The following is a 9,819-nucleotide window of genomic DNA, read 5'->3' on the forward strand; positions in this document are numbered from 1 at the left end:
GTGTCTTGTCAGGGGCAAAATATAGAACGAAAATCAAAAGCGACGCGTGGAGAGAAAATAATGCAGTCTGGAAACGCAACTCGGAAACAGAAAAATCCACGCCGCACAGAATGTAACCACGCTATTGATTGTTTGTTTGTTTGTTCGTTCATGGGCTGAAACTCCCACGGCTTTTACGTGTATGACCGTTTTTACCCCGCCATTTAGGCAGCCATACGCCGCTTTCGGAGGAAGCATGCTGGGTATTTTCGTGTTTCAATAACCCACCGAACTCTGACATGGATTACAGGATCTTTTTCGTGTGCACTTGGTTTTGTGCTTGCGTGTACACACGTGGGTGTTCGGACACCGAGGAGAGTCTGCACACAAAGTTGACTCTGAGAAATAAATCTCTCGCCGAACGTGGGGACGAACTCACGCTGACAGCGGTCAACTGGATACAAATTCCAGCGCGCTACCGACTGAGCTACATCCCCGCCCTGACTGAGCTACATCCCCGCCCTGACTGAGCTACATCCCCGCCCTGACTGAGCTACATTCCCGCCCTGACTGAGCTACATCCCCGCCCTGACTGAGCTACATCCCCGCCCTGACTGAGCTACATCCCCGCCCTGACTGAGCTACATCCCCGCCCTGACTGAGCTACATCCCCGCCCAACCACGCTATTGATTGTTGGTATATGATAGTCTTATTCCGTGTCAGGGCAGATCTGTGGCGATGAACATCATCGTGTACGTGAGGAGGACGGTACTAATCCAAAAGGATCTGAGCCCAAAGCCACGAATTGACACACAAAGACCGAAGGGCGCAGTGGCCTAGCGGATACGACACCGGCCTCCCAAGCGAGAGGTCGTGGGTTCGAATCCCGGCCGCGTTTGGTGGGGTAAGGGTGGAGATTTTTCCGATCTCAACGTATCCCCCCTTTTCTGTACGCGCAAGCACAAGACTAAGTGCGCACGGACAAGATCTTGTAATCCATGTCAGAGTTCGGTGGATTATAGAAACACACGACCGCCCTGATATGGCCCTTCGTGGTCGGCTGGGCGTTAAACAAACAAACACATATAAAAACACAAAATTTCCAAGCATGCATCCTCCGAAAGTGGCGTATGGCTGCCTAAATGGCGGGGTAAAAATGGTCATACACGTATAAAAACACGAGTGTACGTGGGAGTTTGGGTAAAAATGGTCATACACGTATAAAAACACGAGTGTACGTGGGAGTTTCAGCCCGTGAACGCAGAAGAATAACAAGACACACGAAGACAAACTGGAAACAGGACAGCATCATGAATTGACACACAAAGACCAACTGGAAAGGCACTGCTGTATTTTATCAACATTTCTGTTGATATCTTGTGGAAGATACTACCTCTTTCCAGAACTCTAGCAGTCCCCAATCCTCCACCATCCCCACCCCGTAATGGGTACTTGGAACCGTCGACGTTTTCTGTTGTTGTTACAAGGGATTGTTTGACTCCCTTAAAAGCAATGACATTCACTCTTTCACAACCCGTCCACACCCGACAGAGTTATTTTCGGAATTGTTCGTTTCTGCTGAAATGACGGCAAAGGTTTCGGCGATTTGAAATGGGTTTCGGCGACTGCCCACGCCAAACGACATCCCTGTTTTGTGAATACGTTTGCAGACAGGGTTGTCGTTGAAACGCATTTGTGATGCTAAAAGACAGCCACTGTTGTCCCGTCGCGATATAACCTTCGTGGTTGAAAACGACGTTAAACACCAAATAAAGAAAGGAAAACCACTGTTGTTGTTTTTGTGTGTGTTTCGTAAAGAAAAGAGTGGAAGCTAGAGGAGGTTATAAGATGGTTCTGTGCCACATTACCCTCGTGTGCTGTGCAAAACACCACCTCTTTCATAGCAGTTACAGGTCCCATCCTTCTCGTGTGTGGGGTCATGCACAGCGTCTTTACATTTAGTCAAGTTTTGACTAAATGTTTTAACGTAGAGGGGGGAATCGAGACGAGGGTCGTGGTGTATGTGCGTGTGTGTGTGTGTGTGTGTGTGTGTGTGTGTGTGTGTGTGTGTGTGTGTGTGTGTGTGTGTGTGTGTGTGTGTGTGTGTGTGTGTGTGTAGAGCGATTCAGACTAAACTACTGGACCGATCTTTATGAAATTTGACATGAGAGTTCCTGGGTATGAAATCCCCGAACGTTTTTTTCATTTTTTTGATAAATGTCTTTGATGACGTCATATCCGGCTTTTCGTGAAAGTTGAGGCGGCACTGTCACGCCCTCATTTTTCAACCAAATTGGTTAAAATTTTGGTTAAGTAATCTTCGACGAATCCCGGACTTTGGTATTGCATTTCAGCTTGGTGGCTTAAAAATTAGTTAATGACTTTGGTCATTAAAAATCTGAAAATTGTAAAAAAAATTAAAAAATTATAAAACGATCCAAATTTACAATCATCTTATTCTCCATCATTTGCTAATTCCAAAAACATATAAATATGTTATATTTGGATTAAAAACAAGCTCTGAAAATTAAATATATAAAAATTATTATCAAAATTAAATTGTCGAAATCAATTTAAAAACACTTTCATCTTATTCCTTGTCGGTTCCTGATTCCAAAAACATATAGATATGATATGTTTGGATTACAAACACGCTCAGAAAGTTAAAACAAAGAGAGGTACAGAAAAGCGTGCTATCCTTCTTAGCGCAACTACTACCCCGCTCTTCTTGTCAATTTCACTGCCTTTGCCATGAGCGGTGGACTGACGATGCTACGAGTATACGCTCTTGCTGAAAAATGGCATTGCGTTCAGTTTCATTCTGTGCGTTCGACAGCTACTTGACTAAATGTTGTATTTTCGCCTTACGCGACTTGTTACATTTAGTCAAGTTTTGACTAAAAGTTTTAACATAGACGGGGAATCGAAATTAGGGTCATGGTGTATGTGTGTGTGTGTGTATAGATCGGTTCCGAGAAAACCACTCGACCGATCTTCATGAAACTTCACATGTGAGTTCCTGGGTATGATATCCCCGGACGTATTTTTCTTTTTTTTTCGATAAGTTGTCATTAAAAAAGATTTTTCACTTACAGAATAAAAAATCATTGGATTGTATTCCTCGTTTTCTCCTGAATTCAAAAATATATAAATATATTATGTTTACTTGAAAAACGCGCTCAGAATGAAAGAAAATAGGTCAAGTATAATGTTCGCATGCTTCGCGGAGACGAGCGTGACCTGTCACGGTCTTCGGGGACGATTAGCCGAGATTATCTGAATGTAGTTTTGGCGATGACTGGTTTTTGGTGTTGATATTTTAGTTTGATGCCTACAGATTGACTAAATGTTTTTATATCGCTTCGCGCAACTTGTTTTCTTTCTCCTTTTTTTGGGGGGGGGGGGGGGTGGGGTGGGGGGAGGGGGTTGGCGAATTAATTTCGCAGATTGACATAGCACGTACCACTAACGAAATACATTCTGAACAAAATTTGCCAAGTTGCCATAAAGGTGTGTTATCCATTTCATTCAAATTCAAAGGGTAGTGTTTGAAGAAAAAGCTGCTTTGAGAGCATACCTTTTTGCAGTTTTAGATGAAGCCCTATTGTCAACAATGGCGTACAGATTAGATGCCGACTCGAAGCAACATTTTCAGCTTTGAAATCGACACGCACGCAGTTTTTTGCATATTAGGTTTTAATACAGAAGGGCATTGACACCTTTTTATCCACTAACCACGGAAAAGACTCGACATTTAAACTTTCAGAGAGTAAACATTTTACGACTGTACAGTTTTTCAAGTCGACGTGCAAAGCAACATTTTATTAGAGTGCTAGCGAACAGAAATGGGTTTTTTTTGCCAGCAATCCCATTTAGAAATGGCTTTCCACAAGGAAACGTTCGTGTCACTCATGGATTACTATTGCGAGTACCAGGGATCTGTCAGAAAAGATAAATGCTTCTATCTCTGCCATTGTGCTATGCCGCTACGGTGTTGAGTATGGCATTCCGTTTGTCAAATAATTATTTGGATACTTTTTCATGTTTTTTCACCAGTTTTAGCTAAATAATCATTATTTAGAAGCTCATGTGCTAAATAAGTAATTGTTTATAAACAATGTAAAAAAATTCTAAATAATTTTTTTTTTACGTAAACCATTCATTGTTTACCTAAACAATTCATTGTTTACGTAAATAATTCATTGTTTACGTAAATAATTCATTGTTTACGTAAATAATGTATTGTTTACACAAATAATCACTTATTTCACAAAATAATATTTTTTGGGTGGAGAAAGTGAGCAGTTGCTAAATAAATCATTGTTTACCTATATAATGCATTATTTAGCAGATTCGCTAAATAATGAAAACTGCTGTTTTCATTATTTAGGGGAATCAAGAATTGACTTCTAAGCTTCATTTTTACATTTAGTCAAGTTTTGACTAAATGTTTTAACGTAGAGGGGGGAATCGAGACGAGGGTGTGGTGTATGTGTGTGTGTGTGTCTGTCTGTCTGTGTGTGTGTGTAGAGCGATTCAGACTAAACTACTGGACCAATCTTTATGAAATTTTACATGAGAGTTCCTGGGAATGATATCCCCGGACGTTTTTTTCTTTTTTTCGATAAATGTCTGATGACGTCATATCCGGCTTTTTGTAAAAGTTGAGGCGGCACTGTCACACCCTCATTTTTCAATCAAATTGATTGAAATTTTGGCCAAGCAATCTTCGACGAAGGCCGGACTTCGGTATTGCATTTCAGCTTGGTGGCTTAAAAATTAATTAATGACTTTGGTCATTAAAAATCTGAAAATTGTAAAAAAAATATTTTTTTTATAAAACTATCCAAATTTACGTTCATCTTATTCTTTATCATGTTCTGATTCCAAAAACATATAAATATGTTATATTTGGATTAAAAACAAGCTTTGAAAATTAAAAATATAAAAATTATGATCAAAATAAAATTTTCGAAATCGATTTTAAAACAATTTCATCGTATTCCTTGTCGGTTCCTGATTCCAAAAACATATAGATATGATATGTTTGGATTAAAAACACGCCCAGAAACTTAAAACGAAGAGAGGTACAGTAAAGCGTGCTATGAAGCACAGCGCAACCGCTACCGCGCCAAACAGGCTCGTCACTTTCACTGCCTTTTGCACTAGCGGCGGACTACGTTCAGTTTCATTCTGTGAGTTCCACAGCTTGACTAAATGTAGTAATTTTGCCTTACGCGACTTGTTTTTCTTTGTGTATATACTATAATTCAATACAAGGTATCTCCAAACATTATTTATCAGAAAATGTTCGTACATTTTTTTATTTTACAAGCTGAAATTGCTGTACGAAAAGAACTGAATGCGAAAACAAACAAAAGGTCAAGGTCATGACCGGGAGTGTTTAGTGTTTGCATAATCATGCAGTAAGAGAAATGGAAAGAGAAAGTTTTTGTTGAGACAGAACAGAAAACTTAGGACGGAAAACTTTTTTTCAACAACTTCCAGGGAGAGAATGCAAACACTAAACACTCCCGGTCATGACCTTGACCTTTTGTTTGTTTTCGCATTCAGTTCTTTTGGTACGGCAATTTCAGCTTGTAAAATAAACACATTTACGAACATTTTCTGATAAATATCAATTATAGTAATCAGTGAAAGACATAAAACTTAGTTCAGAAGCGAATCCTAGAAACCCCTAAATAATGGAAAATGTGTTGGCTAAACAATTCATTGTTTACGTGAATAATTCATTGTTTACGTAAATAATGATTTATTTAGCAACATTGCTGATTGTTTATAAACAATGTAATATAAGTCTAAATAATATATTGTTTACGTAAACAATATATTATTTAGACGTATTTTACATTGTTTGTAAACAATCAGCAATGTTGCTAAATAAATCATTATTTACGTAAACAATGAATTATTTACGTAAACAATGAATTGTTTAGGTAAATAATGAATGGTTTACGTAAACAAAAAATTATTTAGAATTGTTTTACATTGTTTATAAACAATTACTTATTTAGCATATAAGCTTCTAAATAATGATTATTTAGCTAAAACTGGTGAAAAAAACATGAAAAAGTATCCAAATAATTATTTGACAAACGGAATGCCATAGTTGAGGAGAAACTCAGTATGAAGGGGAGAGAACAAGCAATGTCGAAGGGAGATAACCATGCGAAAAGTCTGAAAGGGGAGGACAGCCATCATCGGAAACGAGATTGCTGGACGGACGCCTCTATCGGTTCTGTTCCCCCGAAAGTGATGCTTTGAGTTAAAAGCTGCCCAGTCCTTTTATTCATTCGTTCTTTCATTCAGTGAAGCATTTTGTAAACCTTTTGGAACAACCTTAAACAGTAAATGAAAGAAAAATGTTTGAACTGCAGCAGGCTTGAGTTAAACCCCACACTTGTATTATTTGGACAAGACGGCATAACAAACACTGATGAAGATTTTGATTGTATTCTATTGCAAGCCAAATTTTTTGTATACAAATTCAGAATAAATAAATTAAAGCCAACATTGAATTTTTTTTAAAGGAACTGTCCTACACATACAAGATCGATATCCACTGTACAGAATTGAATTATGAAAAATTTAGGCTGAAGTGGGCTTCATATTTTATCCTTGTAGAACAGCACTTATTATAATTGATTGTATGTTGTATTGAATATGTTTTTATCCGTCATATCCACTCTATTATCATCTGACTTCTATGCATTGCATGGCAAATTGTAAAATTGCCTGAATAAAACATCTTTGAAGAAAAAAAAATGTGTCACTTCATCGTCAGCCAAAAAACAAAAACAATGTTTTGAATAACAAGTTCAGTGATGGGCTGGAAAGATCGTTTGGCTGCTGAGATATTGTGTGTGTTTATAAGAGGGGTTTTTTCCCCTCCCCCCAGCACACCAAATTATGCATATGCACACTTGTACACAAAAGCAAAGTAAATGGACTCTCCATCGCCAGTTAGCTTTCTCATTGTTTAGTCTCCCTCTCTCCGCCTATCGTTCTCTCTCTGTCTGTCTGCATGCCTGTCTGTATGTCTGTTTATCTGTCTGTTTATCTCTCTGTTTATCTATCTATCTATCTATCTATCTATCTATCTATCTATCAATCTATCTATCAGTTTAAACTTTGCCAGAAAAAGATGCAACGCTTTATGTGCCTCAACTAAATCCTTCATACCCGTGTCATTTTATGAACACTTTCTGTATTCCGATAGGCATTTCTTTTGGCTATCAGGCATCTTTTTTTCAGATTGATAAATTATTTCACATGGGTCACGTGACAACTCAAATCAGGCTACACCAAAATCGTCCTTTAAGAGCCTAAGCATCGAAGCCATGATGTATTTGGTTGCACATCGATAATGTTACAGCTGTTTTAAAATATTTCCGGAAAGTTCCGTTACTTCTAAAAAATATCAGGGAGTTGACTTGAAGTACTTCTTGGCTGTAAGCATGATATCCTGAAAGTTTGAAAGCTGTCCACGGGATGATTGCACAATGACATTTTTGTTGTCGTATAACCGCTCAAAGCAGCCGCCAAAACCTTCGAAGCTTCAGTTGATTACCACTTGAAGACCACATACAGGCGGAGACACTCACATTCACAGTTCTACACGACATGGTCATGTGCCCATGTGTGCACAGGACATGGAAAGGGAGCTTGAGCTTCAGCTCGGCATGAAGAACGAACGAACGAACAAACGAACGGTTTATTCCTTAGGACGTCGGCCCATTGCAAAGGGAACAGTGGGACGATGAAAGGGAGTAGGGGGATTGGGATCACGAAGGAAAACGACAAACCGAGAAGACCATGTCCATGATTCTGAGACATTATTCAAGTCTTTGACTGATCACAGTCCAATGTTTTTCGAAAAAAGAATTCCAAAATGAAGACAGACGTGGTGATGGTCCTGCGCATGATAGAAAAAGACAGCTGATATTTTCACATGGTATAACGTAGCTAAGAGACCATAAGCCTAAAGCCTGTTGGCCTGATTTAGCTCTTTGTTTATCACTTCGTTGTGAAGGACGTAGGGAAATAACTACAATTTCAGATCAGGGAGAAGGCAGAGGTAGAGATGGTGCTATTCATGCGGAAGACAGACAAAAGTTAAAACAAAAATCGTTAGAACCCTCTGATTCTGAAATTAAAACCACGGATCTACACTACTGGACTATCTCTGTGAGCAGGACGTAGAGAGCAGGGCTGAGGTGCACGAACCGAACGTGGGTGCCACCCAAACGTGAGAGAACAAACCGCGGGGTCTGATTGGTTGAAATCACAACACATCTCAATTTCAACCAATCCAACACCGCGGCTAGCTCCCAACCGGTTGGCAACTTTCTCGTGCACCTCTGCCCTGGAGCTTGGAATGGGTATGGCACCAGCGTGTGAGATGATGCTTCACCTGCTGGGATGGAATAGCAAATATTTTTATTTGGCTACTGACAGCCCCAGATCACACTCACGTTGGCCGACCCTTGGTCTCAAGCGTTACTTAACCCGTGAGAGAGAGAGAGAGAGAGAGAGAGAGAGAGAGAGAGAGAGAGAGAGAGAGAGAGAGAGAGAGAGAGAGAGAGAGAGAGAGAGAGAGAGAGAGACACACACAGAGAGAGACAGAGAGATAGACAGAGAGAGACAGAGAGAGAGACAGAGGTAGGCAGGCAGGCAGACATAGACACACACAGAGACATGGACAGTCACTAGGCAGACAGACAGAAAGACAGAGAGAGAAAGAGCTAGATGATTTCACAAAATATCGACATGGACGAATGCAAGATGTATTAACGTGGTTTTGTGCAGGAAGTGGAGAAAGAGAGAGACGGACAGACCAGAAACAGAGCGAGATAGCGAGTTGATTTCACAAGATATTGACACAGACAAATGCAAGTTGTATTAACTTGGCTGTGTGCAGGACGTGGAGAAGGAGCTGGAGCTTCAGATCGGCATGAAGACGGAGGTGGAGATGGCCCTACGCCTGCTGGAGAGGGACACGCACGAGAAGCAGGACACCATTGTGGGACTCAGGGCTCAGATCGAGGAGATCAAGGCCATCAACCTCGACCTTTACAACAAACTCCAGGTAGGTGACTGTAGTTGTCTTTTTCAAAAAAACAAGAATGGTAGGTCACTGGAACGTTTATTATTGAATAAACAAAACGTTTTCATTTTTTTCAACGTTTTGTTTTGTCATTAATAAATGTTCAAATTACCTACCATTCTTGTTTTTTGATTCTGAATTGTGGAACGTTAGAAGTCTATCTGATTTTTGGATTTTTGTCTTTTTCAATTTATTATTTTTGACTCACCTGATTAATCAGCGAGTCTTAGAAATGAGCAGTGTCTGACCGCAGGGACGGATGGTCGTCCGTCTGTCCGTGAACAAAAAACGTCACCTTGAGGTTATCTGAGTTGTTTATGAAGCTAGGGCTTTGACATTTTGCAAACTTATTGGATATGATGATTCATCCGACATGTCCCAAGGACTGGTCGACCCTACTCAATTTACATGTCACATTGGGTAAACAAAAACTTAAACTTCGAAGTAACCTTTCTGGGTTTTTTTGGTTTTTGATTTTGGAAAGTCATTGAGCAAGAAGGTGATTGTTGGTAGGAACTATTTGCATTTTGCACGATTATGGGTTAATTAAAGAACATTTAAATTGTTGTGCTTTCAGTCGTTAAAGGGAGAACAACAGGGTTTCTTTAATGGAAAAAGTATACTTTGTTTTCTAACAGCCTCTGGTCTGTTCAGCAGAATTGGATGGTAATTGTATGTGGGCCAAAATAATGTGTGTCGCAGTATTGTGAAA

General features: G+C 39.8%; 1 protein-coding gene across 1 annotated transcript in view; it reads left to right on the top strand.

Annotated features, from left to right (window-relative positions):
- LOC138957411 (RUN and FYVE domain-containing protein 2-like) overlaps window positions 1–9,099 on the top strand; it is a gene marked incomplete at both ends in the record, with an annotated part of 13,958 nt that extends 4,859 nt beyond the window's left edge. The window contains 1 exon segment of the mRNA XM_070328529.1: window positions 8,922–9,099. Within this exon segment, the coding sequence (XP_070184630.1) occupies window positions 8,922–9,099 (178 nt within the window).
- Window positions 9,100–9,819: the final 720 nt, after the last annotated feature.

Source organism: Littorina saxatilis, unplaced genomic scaffold (genome assembly GCF_037325665.1).
Source record: "Littorina saxatilis isolate snail1 unplaced genomic scaffold, US_GU_Lsax_2.0 scaffold_2567, whole genome shotgun sequence".
NCBI classification, from domain to species: Eukaryota; Metazoa; Mollusca; class Gastropoda; order Littorinimorpha; family Littorinidae; genus Littorina; species Littorina saxatilis.